Consider the following 15,343-nt stretch of genomic DNA (forward strand, 5'->3'; position numbering starts at 1 on the left):
CATTAGATGCGTGTGGTTATTGAGCACTGAATTTAAAAGTTTTAGTACAGGGACTTCCCTGGTAGCGCAGTGGTTAAGAATCTGCCTCCCAATGCAGGCAACACAGGTTTGAGCCCTAGTCTGGGAAGATCCCACAAGCCTCAGAGCAACTAAGCCCACGTGCCACAACTACTGAGTCTGCGCTCTAGAGCCTGCGCACCTCAACAAAGAGTAGCCCCTGCTTGCCGCAACTAGGAAAGCCAGCGCACAGCAACAAAGACCCAGTGCAGCCAATGAATAAATAAATAAATGAATAAAAATAAAAAGATTTAGTACAACAAAGAATGTAAAATATCTCACTAATAATTACATATTGATTACATGTGGAAATTATAATATTTGGGGTAATGGGTTAAATAAAAGATGTGATTAAAATTCATTTCACCTTTTTAAATGTGGCTACTGGAAAATTTTAAATTATGTTTGGAGCCCATGTCATATTTTTGTTGGAAAGGGCTAGTTTAGGTCATCTGGAGTTAGGGTTTTCTGTTACTTGCAGACAGAAAAAAATATCCAAACAGATACAAGTATTAGCATTCTGATTTTACAGTGGGAAAAACTGACACTAAAAATGTAAATAGGGCTTCCCTGGTGGCGCAGTGGTTGAGAGTCTGTCTGCCAATGCAGGGGACGCGGGTTCGTGCCCCGGTCCAGGAAGATCCCACATGCCACGGAGCGGCTGGGCCCGTGAGCCATGGCCACTGGGCCTGCACGTCCGGAGCCTGTGCTCCGCAGCAGGAGAGGCCACAACAGTGAGAGGCCCGCATACCGCAAAAAAAAAAAAAAATGTAAATAACTTGCTCATGATCACACCAGTGTAGCAGTTGTTGGTGATCACAGCCAAGCATCCTGGCCAGTGCTTTCTCCTCTGTACCTCTAAGAACCTCAGAATACCCCTTACAAGTGAAAGGTTCAGAAACCCTCACCCAAACCTCAGCTCGGAAGAAAGCATGACCGTTTCAGAAACCCAAGGGGAGACAGAGAAGAGACCTGTGGGTCAGACCATGGATTCCGCCTCCAAATACAGAATGAATACTGAGAACACCATCCCCTCTGGCCGGTGACACCTGCCTATTTCTAGGAAACTGAGGTCCAACTGTCAGTGTCCCTAGGGGACTGAACAGAGATGGAGAGAAAGTAATCAGGAGTCGCTCCTCTCCAGGGGTCCCCACTGCCCATGGAAGTCCTTACCTGAGTCTTCATGACCTGGTCCCAGCTCACCTTCTCAGTTTTCCTCCCCAAACCTCCCAAAGCCTACTTTCAAAACCACCTCCTTCAGAAACCTACCCAGGCCACCTGCCTTCCTCCAAACTCTCATCACTTCTTCCCACCCATGGCCGCTATCTTGTCTATATATTGTCTATTTTGTCCAACAGCCATCTCTGATCCTTCTCCAAGTCCTCTCACGTAGTCTTAGAAGTTAGTTCAACATCTTTGGGCAGGACCATGGAAGTGTCAACAATAGATTTCAGACAGGGTTTAAGATAGAGCATGGCAGGTAGGGGAGTGAGCGCCAGAAGAGTCCAAGGGTCACGGCTCTTGTCCAGGCACCCTAAATCAGATGAGGTAAACCAGGAATGCACATTGTGGTGAACACACGTGCCCATGCCATGGACAGCCACATAGATGCTCTTGACTATAGGGGACCCATCCCACCTTGATGAAGACCATGGATTCTGTGTCCCAGAGAGAGCAAGTCAAACCTGAGACATCTTTGGGAGCAGCAAAGAATAATGGAAATTGCTTGGGTTTTGGAAACAGACCTGACTCTGAATATCTCTTTAATCTCTCCCCACTTCCCTTTATCTCCACTCCATCCATCTAGAGCAGGGCTGTGCCAATATTCCCTGGTTAACTACAGTAGCCTCTGCCCTGGTCTTTGCCTCCCCAGATACCCACTTCAATCCATGCTTCGCTGCCGCCAGAGTCATCTCCTTTGTAAGATGCAGATGTGATCAGGTTATCCCCACGTAAAACTTTGTGACGGCTTCCCAGTACCTTGAGGGAGGATTGTCCCCTAGGAAACATATTCTGAGACTGAGCTTGCATGTGGGTGATTCTGGGGAGAGGGCTCTCAGGGCAAACAGCCGTAAGGAAGGAAGCAGGCTTCAATGAGTGGAAGAAGTCGAACAGCTGCAGCTAAAGCCTCACTGGATCCCGTGGGGATCTCTGGAGCTGGTATGGCCCTCCAGAGTTGTCCAAAATCAAAGCAAGGAGGCTGGGTCTTTGTACGCCTGTATCAACTAGTCCTTAACTGTGGGTTACCCCCAGAGGGAGGTACCTCCTTTTGACAGAGGGCAATGGCCAGCTATGAGCCATCAGCAGCCCAAACTTCCGGCGGCTGGCGAAAAGAGGACCCTGCTCCCGCGGCGTGACTGAGGGTGTCCCACAGCATCTGCTGTAAGGATGAAATTCAAACTCTTCGTTGTGACCCACGAAGCCCTCTTGGCTTGGGCCCTGCCAACCCTCCAGCCTCATGTATCCCACTCTCTCTCCCAGTCTCTGTGCTCCCACCTTTTCTTTTTTTATTTATTTATTTTTTTTTTCAGTACGCGGCCCTCTCACTGTTGTGGCCTCTCCCATTGCGGAGCACAGGCTCCGGACGTGCAGGCTCAGCGGCCACGGCTCACGGGCCCAGCCGCTCCGCGGCACATGGGATCTTCCTGGACCGGGGCACGAACCCGCGTCCCCTGCATCGGCAGTCGGACTCTCAACCACTGCGCCACCAGGGAAGCCCCCACATTTTCTTGAACACAGCATGCTCCGTTCCCACCTCCAAGCCTTTGCACTCAATATTCCTTTTGTCTGGCACCATGTGGTCCTCCCATCACCCATCCTTAAGATCTCAGCCTCAAGGCTAAGATCATTTCCTCAAGGAAGCCTTCTCTGATTACCCAACCAGACTAGGCTCACCCATTATCAGCTCATAAACCCTTCTACTTGCCCTTCAAATTATTTATCCCATGTTGTAATTAAATAACTGTCCAATGCTGGTCTCTGCTGTTAGAATGCACGCTCTTGAGGGCAGGGACCCAATGCCTTGCTCACCACAGCATCTCCAGCCCTCAATGTGATGCCCAGAGAAGGCATCCAGCAGATACTGTCAAATGAGTACATGAGTACCTGGCCCTGGTCAAGTTCTTTTTGAGTCTATCTCTGCTCAACAAAGGAAGCAAAGCAATTTTCCTTGCAGGGTTGCTGTGAGTGTCCTGTGAGTTATCTAGCAGAGACCTCAGACTCTCGATAAATGTTGCCTCCCTTCACTTCGTGGGAAAGGATTGCAGGGTGACCAGTCATCCCCGTTTGCCTGAGATTGAGGGGTTTCCCGAGAAACTTTAATACTTTCAGTACTAAAACCAGGACAGTTCCCAGGCAAACCGGGAGGGTTGGAAACTGGGAGCGTTGGTTGCCCTAAATTTGGGTGGGAAGGAGAGAAGTGCATTTCATATTAGCACATTGTTCCTGGTATGCTGGTAAAACAGCCCTTTGGAAAAACAAACAACCCTGATTCGTGTCGGCCAATTTCCATCATCTAAATATTCCCACCCTGGCCAGTGAAGCTACCAGAGGTCGAACAGCCAGCTTGCAAAATTCCTGAAAACTTAACAATGGGCCGTCATGCACCAGTAGGAGCTGATGCCAGCGCCCCGTAGCTAATACAGACTGTCGCGTTCCTGATATCCACACATGCACAACAGGGTCATAGACAACCTCAACTCGGGGGTAAGTGAGAATATTTCAATCCCAAGAAAGGCACAGCTGGAGTGGACCTTGAAGACCATCTAGTCCAAGGCAACAAGTCATCTGTCACATGGGCTACCACTTCCCCATCCTGTGTCCACAACAGACATTGTTAATCGATCATGATGCTGAATCCTAATAAGGCGGAGCAGTCTCCCCTCACCACCTCTCCGGGCAGCCACAGTCAAGTAGCTGATGTTGCATGTGCGAGAAATCGACTTACCTCCAGGAGTAAGTGTGGTTCAGCCCCTCATTATACAGGGTAGGAAACTTAGGCACAGAGTGGTACAGGGACCTACCCAAAGCCACACAGCCAGGCAGTAGCTCAGCTGGGACTAAAGAACAGATCACCTGCTTTCCTTGCCCTTTCAATCCTGCTTTGCCTTGAAGAGTTGAATACCCCAGAGTGGGGCAGAATGAAGGGAACTCATTTGGGATCTGAGCCTAGATTCTGGGGGACTCTCCTTAGAGCCCCCAAACTCTTTTTGTACCCTGAAGGCTTCTTAGCATGTCAGCATATAAACGTTTATGTGTTGCGGGGAGAGCACTTCTGAAAAACTTACAAAGTTGCACATGCCCATTGCATAAAATTCAAACAACAGAGGAGTATTTAAAATAAAAAACTCTTGTATTGTCTCCCCAGAGGTAATCACTGTTAACAATTTCAGTCCTTCCAGGACTTTTTCTACTTATTTACAAGCCTGTATATATCACAAGTGAATTAAAAGATTAGCTGCTCCCCACCCTAACACCGTCCCCCCGCAATAAATATTTGTCCAGTGGTTCTTGTTTGCTTAAAATGCCTTAGATTCCTTTCCATATGAGTATAGGTGGGTTTGTCTCTGTCCTTCCCCCGCTTCCCCCGGCTGCGCCGTGCAGCATACTGGAATCTTAGTTCCCCGACCAGGGCTCGAACCCACGGCCCCTGCAGTGGAAGCTCAGAGTCTTAACCACTGGACCACCAGGGAAGTCCCTGTCTCTGTCTTGTTTTTTTTTTCTCTCTCTCTCTCTTTTTAAACTTTTTTTTTTTATTGAGGTGTAGTTCTGCCTCGGTCTTTTTAATGGTTTTCATACTTCCTGGCATGGTCTTATGAATTAACTGAACAGTCCCTTTGGGTGAGCATATAGATGCTCTTCCGTTTTTCCTGTAACAATCCCAAGGCCTTGCTCTCTGGCTCGCCTGCGAGGTGGTCCCGAAGTCCCTTCCTGTGGCCCCCAAATGCTACCTCCCATCAAAGCTCCACTGTCTCTGGTTTCGCAGGATCACCAACAGGGGATTAATCAGGTGACACTGAGCGGATGCTGACAGTCCTGGGGCCTCGGGGGAAGCATCTTTGCCAGGCCCTGGGTCAGCTCAACAACGCTGAGGGCCTTGGAAGCCAGAAATAATTGAGTGTGGGGGAGGAAAGAGATCAAGGGGAGACGGCCTGGGCTCAGACCCCCCACTGGTTGCTCAGGGCTCCGACCCCCCACTGGTTGCTCAGGGCTCCCTGTCTGTGTGCACGCCCGCCCACAACCCTCACGCCCACGTGCCGTGTTTAACGGGCTTTGCTGACTCTCAGTACACAGCACCGAGCTCCTGACCTTCCCTCTTCAAACCCTCACCCTATCTTAGCTCAGGGCAACGCCATCCTTTGTGGCTCAGGCCAAAGCCTTGGAAGCTTGCTTGACTCTTCTTTCTCTCACTCCCCCTATGCAATCTATCAGCCCAATCTTTCGGCTCCAGGTTCAAAACAGACCCAGAGTTCGACCACTTCTCCCCACCTCTGCTGATCCAGGTTGAAGGTCCAAACCATCGTCATGTCTCATTGCAATAGACACACTAATTGATCTCCCTGCTTCTACCCTTTCTGCACCACATCCTTGCCTCCAAACCGTCTCTGAACACAGTAGCCAAAGGAAGCCCTCTAAGCAAAGTCAGAGCATGTCACTTTTATAGCCCGCATTTTTCTCAGGGTAAAAGCCAGATACTTACAATGGCCTACCAGGCCCTGCGTGAACTACCCTGTACCACACCTTCCCGGCAGGAATATTATATAGGGGATGCTGTGTCCTTCTCTGTACATCCCAACAAAGGCCCCTATTTTCTGGTTGTCCTGTCATCAATGATGTGAAATTTGATCACTTTGTTAAGACGGTATTCACAAAGGATTCAAATTGAATTAAAAATAAAAGTAAGAAAAACATTGTGCGTGCCACACAGAGCATTTCCTGCAGGTTGCGGCCCCCCCTCAGGCCTCAGGGTGCGGCCCCCATTCTACACGGTTCAAACAATGGTCAGCTGCACATGCTTGAATACCTCCAGGCACAAGGTGCTCACTACTCGCCTAGGGGGAGAGGCTTCTGGAGTTCCCACTGCCCCTGGATCGCCCTCTCGATTCTGCCAGGCGGGTCCGGGTCAGTCGACTCCCAGTTATGCAGGAGTAAGTAGGGGCCTTGGTCTTGACCAGACCCAAAGCCCACCTACTCTGTGGCTCTGGCTTGGGAAAGGAAAGGAGAGAACAGGGGCGGCCCTCTGGTCTATGGCAGGAAGCAAGCCTGTCTCCCTCACCCCACACCCCGCCCTCAACCAGGGACCTTAGAAAATGAGACTGGACATTCCTCACAAAGGTGTGGCAGCCAGGGCTGGTCCAAGCAACAGCTGCTGGGGACATGAAATTAGCAGGCCCTGGAAGCAAGCCAGCTCGATGAATGCCAAGGGCCTGGCCTTGGACAGGGGTACGTCTGGGGAGATTTGGCCAACTGGACACATGCATCCCAGAAAACAAGGCTGCAGAGAGGACTAGTGACATCCACTTCCCTGTCTCACTGAGGGTCCACTCTGCTCCCCTGGAGTCCCGGATAAATGCTAAGAAGCTGCTGTGACAGCAGCCCAGATGACTATCATGCTGACCCCCTGGCTGTGAACTGGGACATGAGATTTTCAAGATGAGGTTAAATTATGCTGATCCTACATTCGAAATGGAATCATGCCTGACTTGGGTTCCATCTACACTGGCAGGACCCAAGGCAGAACTAAGCAAAGTCTTGGCTTATTTAAGTGCTCCAAAATCAAAAGCTAGGTTTTGTACTGAAATATTCTTCCCCAAACGGAGGCAGGTGTGGTTCAGGCCATCCTGAATTAGTTCGTCCTTTGGACTGTGAAAGAAACACAGAAAAGAGAATATATGTCTCAGCATTTCCTCTGTGCCAGGCATCCTGCTAAGTCCTTTTTATGTATTATCTCATTTCATTGTTTCAATCGCATTTTGAGGGAGATTTTGACATCCCTAATGGAAAAAAGGAAATGGAAGGTGAAAGAGATCACATGATACGCTTATGTTTGTAGACTTAAGAAGTGGTCCCACTGGGATTTGGACCCAGATCTGGCTACTCTAAGCCCCAAGTGTTTAAGTAACACAGGCTTCCTTTAGTCCCATCAGATTCTCTTAGGACTTCTACACTTGAGTTTTAATAGCAATCAAGAAATTCTAAATTAAAAGACATTCTTTTTAAATCTGAAAAACAACCCCCCCCCAAAAAAATCCCACCAAAACTAAGAAATTAATTTAGCAAGGTGAAAGGATTGAAAAAGCAGTGAACAATTGGAACAATGAAATTTTAAATGCCATTTATAATATCATAAAAAAGTAAAATACTTGTTAATTTTATCAAAAAAAAAAAGTGCAAGACATTGAAAACTCTAAAACTTTGCCGAACAAAATTAAAGAAGACCTAAATAAATAGGAATATATACCATGTCCATGATTGGAAGGCTCACCGCTGTTCAGGTGTCCATTCTCTCCAAATTGATGTGTAGATCAAATGCATTTTTTCTGTAATTATTTTACTCATAATCACACAATAAATGAATGGAACGAATGCATCAGTATGAACAATGCAGCACATTTTTAGAAAACTAACTAGGATCCAAGAAAATGGAAAAAAAGAATTTAAAAAGCAACAAGACACTTTCCATAGATGGGTCTCTTAAATTCTCTAGTGAAGAGATAATACAGTCACTCCTTTATAAATTGCCTTTGGTTCTTATGCTTATCTTAATTGTGAAGTTGTGCCGAATCTACTTCAGCAAAACCCATCAACTGCATTTTTAATCAAATTTCCATCAGGCATTTTTAGTAGAAATTGACAACCTGATTTTATCATCTATATAGAAATGGAAATGATCTAGAATAACCGACACGGTCTTGAACAAGGAGAGCAAAGTTGGAGGATTTACTCTGATTTAAAAACTTGTTTTAAAGCTCCACTAACCAAGGCAGTGTGATATTGGCACAAAGATAGACACATAGATCAATAGAAACGATATTCCTTTGCAGAGCAAATATGTAAAGAAATATGGGGGTTAAGTTGCTTCGTGGAACCCATATCACAGGCCCAGATAATGTGACATCAGGTATTATTCAGGCCTCTAGCCTGGCAAATTCATTTAGCTCCCGTGTTCAGAGTCAATTGGGCTAAAATGAGCTTAAGTCATCAGCTTTGGGAAGGATAAAGAAATCTGTATCCAGAGCATAGAAGGTTGTGTTTTTGACCCAGGTCTCATACTTAAACATAAAAATATCAGTGTTTCAGTATGTAATAATAATAATAAGAGCACTAACCACATGCCTAAAACTGTTCTAAGTATTTTAAGTATTTCAGTGCATCATTTAATTCTCTCAACAAGAGAGAACAATAATTCTATCAATAATATCTCATAAAAGAGAAAAGAGCAAGTACAGCATATAGGAAGAGAAATATTGTTTCATGATGATTTGCTTCAGTTTTATGTTTTTGTGTGTGTGTGCATAGAATTACAATGGGAAATACATATCTTAAGGTGGGCTGTGGTCATAAAAATTTGAAAGCCGCTAGTGTAGTAGATGAGAGAGTTGTTAGGAAGCCTCAATAATAAACTGGGAGACTGGGATTGACATATACACACTACTATATATAAAAGAGATAACTAATAAGAACCTGCTATAAAGCACAGGGAACTCTACTCTGTATTACAGATTATGTATAGTCTGTAATGGACTATATGGGAAAGGAATCTCTAAAAAAAGGGTGGATATATGTATATGTATAACTGATTCACTTTGCTGTACACCTGAAACTAACACAACATTATAAATCAACTATACTCCAATAAATATTTTTTTAAAAGACCCACTACTGGGCATATACCCAGAGAAAACCATAATTCAAAAAGACACATGCACCCCAATGTTCATTGCAGCACTGTTTACAATAGCCAGGTCGTGGAAGCAAACTAAATGCCCATCGACAGACGAATGGATAAAGAAGATGTGATACATATATACCATGGAATATTACTCAGCCATAAAAATGAACGAAATTGGGTCATTTGTAGAGACGTGGATGGACGTAGAGTCTGTCATACAGAGTGAAGTAAGTCAGAAAGAGAAAACCAAACATCATATATTAATGCATATATGTAGAATCTAGAAAAATGGTACAGATGAACCGGTTTGCAGGGCCGAAATAGAGACACAGATGTAGAGAACAAACACGTGGACACCAAGGGGGGGAAAGCCGGGGTGGCAGGGTGGGGTGGTGGTGGGATGAACTGGGAGATTGGGATTGACATGTATACACTAATATGTATAAAATAGATAGCTAGTAAAAATATATATATATAAAATTATGTTAAGGAAAAATAAAAAATAAACCTCACTAATATAATGAACGTATGATTCTTAGCACAGAGCCTGAGAGATAAAGACTAGTAAAGACTCCGTAAATGGTAGAGACAGTTATTACTATTGTCACAGAGCCTGATAAAAACTAGTAAACACTCAACAAATGGTCAAGACCATTGCTACTACTGTCACGGCCAGCTTCATGGGCATTTAACCGGTGTAGTCACACAGGACCCTGCTCAGAAGGGTCCTGAACATGGCTTAATGCTCTCTTGTCACCATCTTGAAATTCTTACTGATTTTGAAGAAGGGGCCCACGTTTTCATTTTGCACTGTGTCCCTCAAATTATGTAGCCAGTCCTGATTATTTTGTATAGTTGTCTGTCATTTATTAAAATACTGATTCATCATATGTATAAAATATTTAATTATCACTTACAACGATCAAATGCCATCTCTGCCTCTTATCAGCTAGAGGACCATGAGAGAATACTTACTATCTGTCTCAGTTTCCTCTTCTATAAAAGAGGGGTAACAATAGAACTTCCCCGTAAGGTTACTGTGAAAGTTTAAATAACATAACACATGCCACGTATCAAGATCAGCACCTGGCACACCCTTCCTACTCCGAAAATGTCAACTATTATTATTATTAACTTCATGAAAAAAAGGCAACCTTGGGCTTGGTTTTTCCTACTGCACATTTTGGGGAGGGGATTATTGAACTAGACCTATGGTTCTGGAATTTATCTGAGCACCAGATTACTTGGAGAATCTGATGGCTCTTTGAGGAAATACCTCCCAGAAAAACACAGATAGTCCACGCACATATGCACACATCTTGCCTGCAGTTTCAGGCCATTTATGGGCCTCTGAGGCCAAGGCTCAGGCCCAGGTCAAGATCCGAGGAAAGCAAAGATCACTAGTTGCCCTTCTAGTCCTGGAGTCTGTGGGTCTCTGGGGAGGAAACCGCCAGGCAGCACGTTACTACTTAAGGACCTGGTGTATGCAGGCTTTGGGCTTTTAAGTCAGCAGCTATTTTTAGCTTTGCTATATATGGCCAGGGGAGGAATGTGGGGCTATAGGCAGGGGAGGGGGTGCCAGGAGGCTGAGGGCAGAGTTTGGGAGGCTGGAGCTCCTTTGCCTTGACCACCTTACCCTTCCCACCAAAGAATTGGAGCTTAACTTCCAGCCAAAGCAACAAGCGTGGGGAAGAGAGAAGGTCCGTGGATTTAGGAGTGGCAGGGGCTTCCGTGAAGATGCCAGGTCAAGTCACTTTAGAACAGTGATATTCATACTTTTTTGACCGTGACCTGCAGTAAAAAATATATATGTTTGAATCATGACACAATCATAAACACATTTTTTTGCCCATGATGAATAATTGATTAATCTACCATGAAATCATGAAAATAATAATGTGCGAATTTTCTATATTGTTGAATTTAATTTAAAGGGTCATCTTTTATTCCTGATTAAGTACTTTGTGTGGAGATATTAGTAGACGGTAATCATCAATGTAGAAACACAGACATTTTAATACACACACAATATATATACATATATCCATATATGTATATATATACATATATCTCCAACTGAACAAACATTTCAGGAAACAATACTTTATCTCATTCTCTGTGAAACACTTTGATATTTTCTATTCTGTTCTGTTCTATTCTATTCTTTCATTTTTTAAAATGCAGGTCATGACCCAATAAATTGATTTTGCCAATGAGTCAACATCTCCAGTTTGGGTTTGGAGCAGGCAGACACCTGTAACATTGGACTGCAAGGTAAGGTAGGGAGTGGAGGAAAGGGGACATATTATCGCTTAGCTCAGTACTTCTCAAAACTGGGGATAAGATGAAGGTTTCAGCTTGATATCCGCTGGATGGCAAGCTTTGGACCTCAGAGTCTTTGTACACTGTTCTCTCCACCTGGAGCACGCGTCCTCCACCCTTGTCACCTGGTTCACTCTGGTACTTCAGAGCTCCACTTGCCACTTATTCCAGGAAGCCTCCCTGATTGCCTCAGTCTGGTTAGCTGCCTGCTTCTTGCTCCCTTAGTCCCTGGCACATCCCTGCTTGGCACCCAACACAATTTTTTCTTAGATTCTCTGGAAGGCAGGAACCTTTCCCATCCTGTTCATTTCTACACCCTCCTCACCAGCCGCCCACCACCCACCCAGTGTAGCGTAGCACTGGCTTCCTAATAATCACTCAGTAAATATTTATTGAATGAACTGATGATAATTAATAGTAATAATGGCAACTACACATTTATTGCATGAGAAATCTTAGGAGAGATCAGTATAAATCCATTTTAGGGATGAGGAAACTAAAGCTCCAAGAGATCAAATAATATGATGGGGGAGGGGAATAATCCAGCGTTGCCTGACTCCCAATGGTACCTAATTACAGGATCTTATTTGTCCACATTCCCCTCAACACTGTCCAGGATGGGGCAAAGGGCAGGTCCTTAACAACCCCTGGGAGACCTGATGACAGGTTGATTAAAGAGATTTTCCGAAGCAGTGGCCACATCTAATTTTGGAGGGTTGCACTCGTAGGAGAGGATCTATGAGGTTTCCAGGCCCCCTGGATGTGGGGCTGTCTCATTCGGGAGGAGAGTCTGGGCTTCTGACAAACCAGGGAGGCAGGCCTTCCAATGACACACCTTTCTAGGCTCCTGGACACACTTAGGCTAAAACCCAAGGCCCTGCAAGTGTGTGTGACCTGGCCCATGCCTGCCACTCCAGCGGCAGCCCCATCAGCCCGGCCTGTTCCGCTCAGTCACGCGGATCCCGCCGCTCCGGTGTTCTTGCTGTCCTCACCCATGCCGAGCCCAGTCCTGCCTCAGAGCCTTTGCAGTCGCCATTCCCTCTGCCTGGGATCTTCCCTCCCTCTCTAGTCCTCTCCACCCTACTTCTCAGGAACTCCCCATCCAAAAACATCACCCTCTTCCTTCTCTGCTATTTTTTTCATAACACTAGTAACTTCTGGAAATTGCATATATGTTTGTTTTCCGGTTTATTTCTGTCTTCTTCACCAGACAGGGAAGTCCCTGAGGACTATGCTTGCTCACTGCCTTGGCCCCTAGGACTCACTGTGGGAGGGCGCCTGACACATAGTTGGTGATCCATGAATGAATGAATGGGTTTCCCCCGTTTTAGACATCTTGGGACATCGGCCTCTAGTTTCCCAGAAATGTGTGTCCCTGCAACTCACATCCAGGCCCGCAAAACACACAAACCGTGGTTTGGGGAGGGGAAAGAAGGAACTTTCAGCACGTGCGTACTTGCACCACTCTGCATGGATAACTGATGTCCAGCAAGCATGCAAGGATTATCTCCATCTGGTAATTGGAGAATCTGAAGCTTGCTCTCTGCTTGTCCCCAGTGTGTAGTGTAGTGTCCGGCATAAACATCTGGTGAACTTAATTGCACTGAATTGCAGAGGTTCCGCAAACTGCTCAAGGTCACCAAATTAGGAAATGTGGAGCCAGATTTTGTTCAATTCCAGCCAGGGTTGCGTGGCCGCCATAGTGCCATAGAAACTCCAGGGACACAACCTGTTAACATCCAGAGGCATTCGAGGGTGGGCCCTCAGACATTCACCAGTTGGGAGCCCAGTCAGGAGCCCATCCTGCACCTGAGGTCATTCTCTATCTGCTTCTCAAACATAATTTTCCCATCAAGGTTCAGTTCAGATGTCACCTCCTCGAAAGCATCCCCTGATCTCCTCAAATCTAACTTCTCTTTTCTGCCTCAGCACTCTGTGAATACTTGTGTATAATTGTTTGTCCACAAGCCTATCTTTGAACCCATGGGATGTATCTTGTTCCTCTTTATATCGAACCCTTTTTACAGTGCCTGGTGAATAGGTGGTACTACAGGAATATGCACTGAATGAAAGGATGCTTGGATGGATGGGTGGATGGATGGATGGATGGATGGATGGATGGACAAATGGGTGGATGAATGAATGACTGGAAGAACAGATAAATGGATGGATGGATGGATAACTGGGTGGATGGAAGGATGAATGGATATGTGGACGGATGAATGGGTGGATGGATGGATGGATAGATAGATGAATGGTTGGAAGAACAGATAAATGGGTGGATGGATGGATGAATGGATGAGTGGGTGGATAGATGGATGAATGGGTATGTGAGTGGATGGGTGAGTGGGTGGGGGGATGGATGGATGAATGAATGAATGAATACTTCATGATCTATTGATTGAAAATAATTTTCATGGCAAAGTTGACATTAGACACCAATTCTTCTGGAGCATATTCCACACCTGATGGTACACCCAGCATGCAACAGTAGCAGTAGTGTCTTACTGAACGTGTATTTCTATGGCAGGCCTTGCATTAGAAGCACTTCTGCCAATCCTCTCAATAGCTCTGTTATTGACCCCACTTTACTAACAAGGAAATAGATGCAGACAGAGGCGGAGCCGCTTGCCCGAAGCCACACAGCAGATAACGTCCTGGCACCTCTGATCTGGTGCTGTACTGACCCTGGATCTTCCCACCCACCACCCATCTTCCTCACCCTGCCTGGCCCCTCCCCCAGGTCCGCAGGCCCCAGGCTGGGCTCACCTCCGTCTGCATAGGTCTCCGTGCCGTAGCCGTCCTGCAGGCCATTGTTCCAAGTGCCCTCATACTTGGCACCGCTGCTGCTGCTCTGCCGGGTTCCGTAGCGTCCCTTGAAGCCGTGCGTCCACTCGCCCTTGTACAGCCAGCGTCCCTTGGTCTCTATGCCCAGCCCATGCCGTTTGCCCTGGCTCCAGTATCCCTCGAAGGTGTTTCCGCTGGGCCAGGTATACACACCCGCCACTTCAAAGCCAAAGTTCCAGGAGCCCGAGTATTCGCCCTGGCCCTTGGGGCCCGTGCACAGTCCGTGCCCGTGGGCCTTTCCCCCCTCCCAGCCCCCGCAGTACGCCCCGCCATCATCAAAGTCAAAGCGGCCCCCGCTCATCTCATCGTAGCCCCTGACCACCTCACCGTCCTCCAGCTTCGGGGGAGAGGGCAATGGGGGGGGGGCAACGACTCTCTCCAAGCAGCTCAGGGCCGCCCCCGCCCCGACTCACTGCGCCCCTGGAGGGGGTAAGCAAGATGCCACCCGAGGCTGAAGGAACCCAGGAGCCAAGTCAGCACTGGGTCGGCTGGTCAGTGCCATGCCTGGGAGGCCCCCACTCACTCAGCCAGAGGAAGGCTGCCAGCTGGGAAGGAAGTGGGAAGGAGAGGTTCAAAGTGTCCACGGAGTGTCCCAAACCTGGCTTCCATGGAGTCAAAGGAAAAACGGTGTGATCCCTTTAAGAAGTGCAGTGAAAGGGGTGGGGTGGAGGGGTCCCCAGTCCGTTTTCAAAGAGGAGAAATTCCCCCTCGGTGACAACCCCCAGCCCGAGGCTGAATTCCTGCAGCCGGCTGGCCCCCTTCTCCTCCACCCCCGGTGGGTGTGCAGGGCTGTGATTCTCCCACCCCTGCCCCGCCCCTCTCCAATCCTGCCCTCCTCCTGGGATGGAAAGGTCAGTGTTGCCCTAACAAGGCCATTGGAGCTCAGAAGCTGCTCCCAAAATAACCCCCTGGCCGGCCCAGCCTCCTTCAAAGTGGGAGGGGTATTTCAAACTGGGCTAGCGCTCCAGACTCAGGGAGTGGTTGGAGGGATGAGGACGGGAAGCTGAGAACTAAGCGTGGGCAGCTGGGGAGCTTTGGTGGCTTTTCCTCTCTTGGGTAAGAGCTCCCTTCCACCTTCCTGGTCCCCTGAGTCTGCAGGCAGGGAGAGGAGAGGAAGACCAGCAGAACACCCGGTCCCGGAGCACTTAGAATCCCCCAGAGCATAGAAGTTAGCATATCTCAGCCCCAGCACCACTCACATGCCCCCGCAGGACCTGGGGCTGTTAT

At 47.2% G+C, this 15,343-nt stretch overlaps 1 protein-coding gene across 3 annotated transcripts in view; it reads right to left on the reverse strand.

Annotated features, from left to right (window-relative positions):
* JPH2 (junctophilin 2) overlaps positions 1–14,935 on the reverse strand; it is a 61,482-nt gene extending 46,547 nt beyond the window's left edge. The window contains exons 1-2 of one of the 3 annotated variants that reach the window (XM_082669690.1): positions 14,039–14,935; positions 4,575–6,918 (exon numbers count right to left, since the gene is read on the reverse strand). In XM_082669690.1, coding sequence (XP_082525816.1) covers positions 6,902–6,918; positions 14,039–14,417 — 396 coding nt within the window. In that variant the 5' untranslated portion in view covers positions 14,418–14,935 and the 3' untranslated portion in view covers positions 4,575–6,901. Of the gene's footprint in view, positions 1–4,574; positions 6,919–9,465; positions 10,739–14,038 lie in introns of those variants that run through there. The other 2 variants (XM_082669689.1, XM_082669688.1) reach the window with 2 other exon arrangements.
* Positions 14,936–15,343: the final 408 nt, after the last annotated feature.

Source organism: Grampus griseus (assembly GCF_964374135.1).
Source record: "Grampus griseus genome assembly, chromosome: 14".
Taxonomy (NCBI): Eukaryota; Metazoa; Chordata; class Mammalia; order Artiodactyla; family Delphinidae; genus Grampus; species Grampus griseus.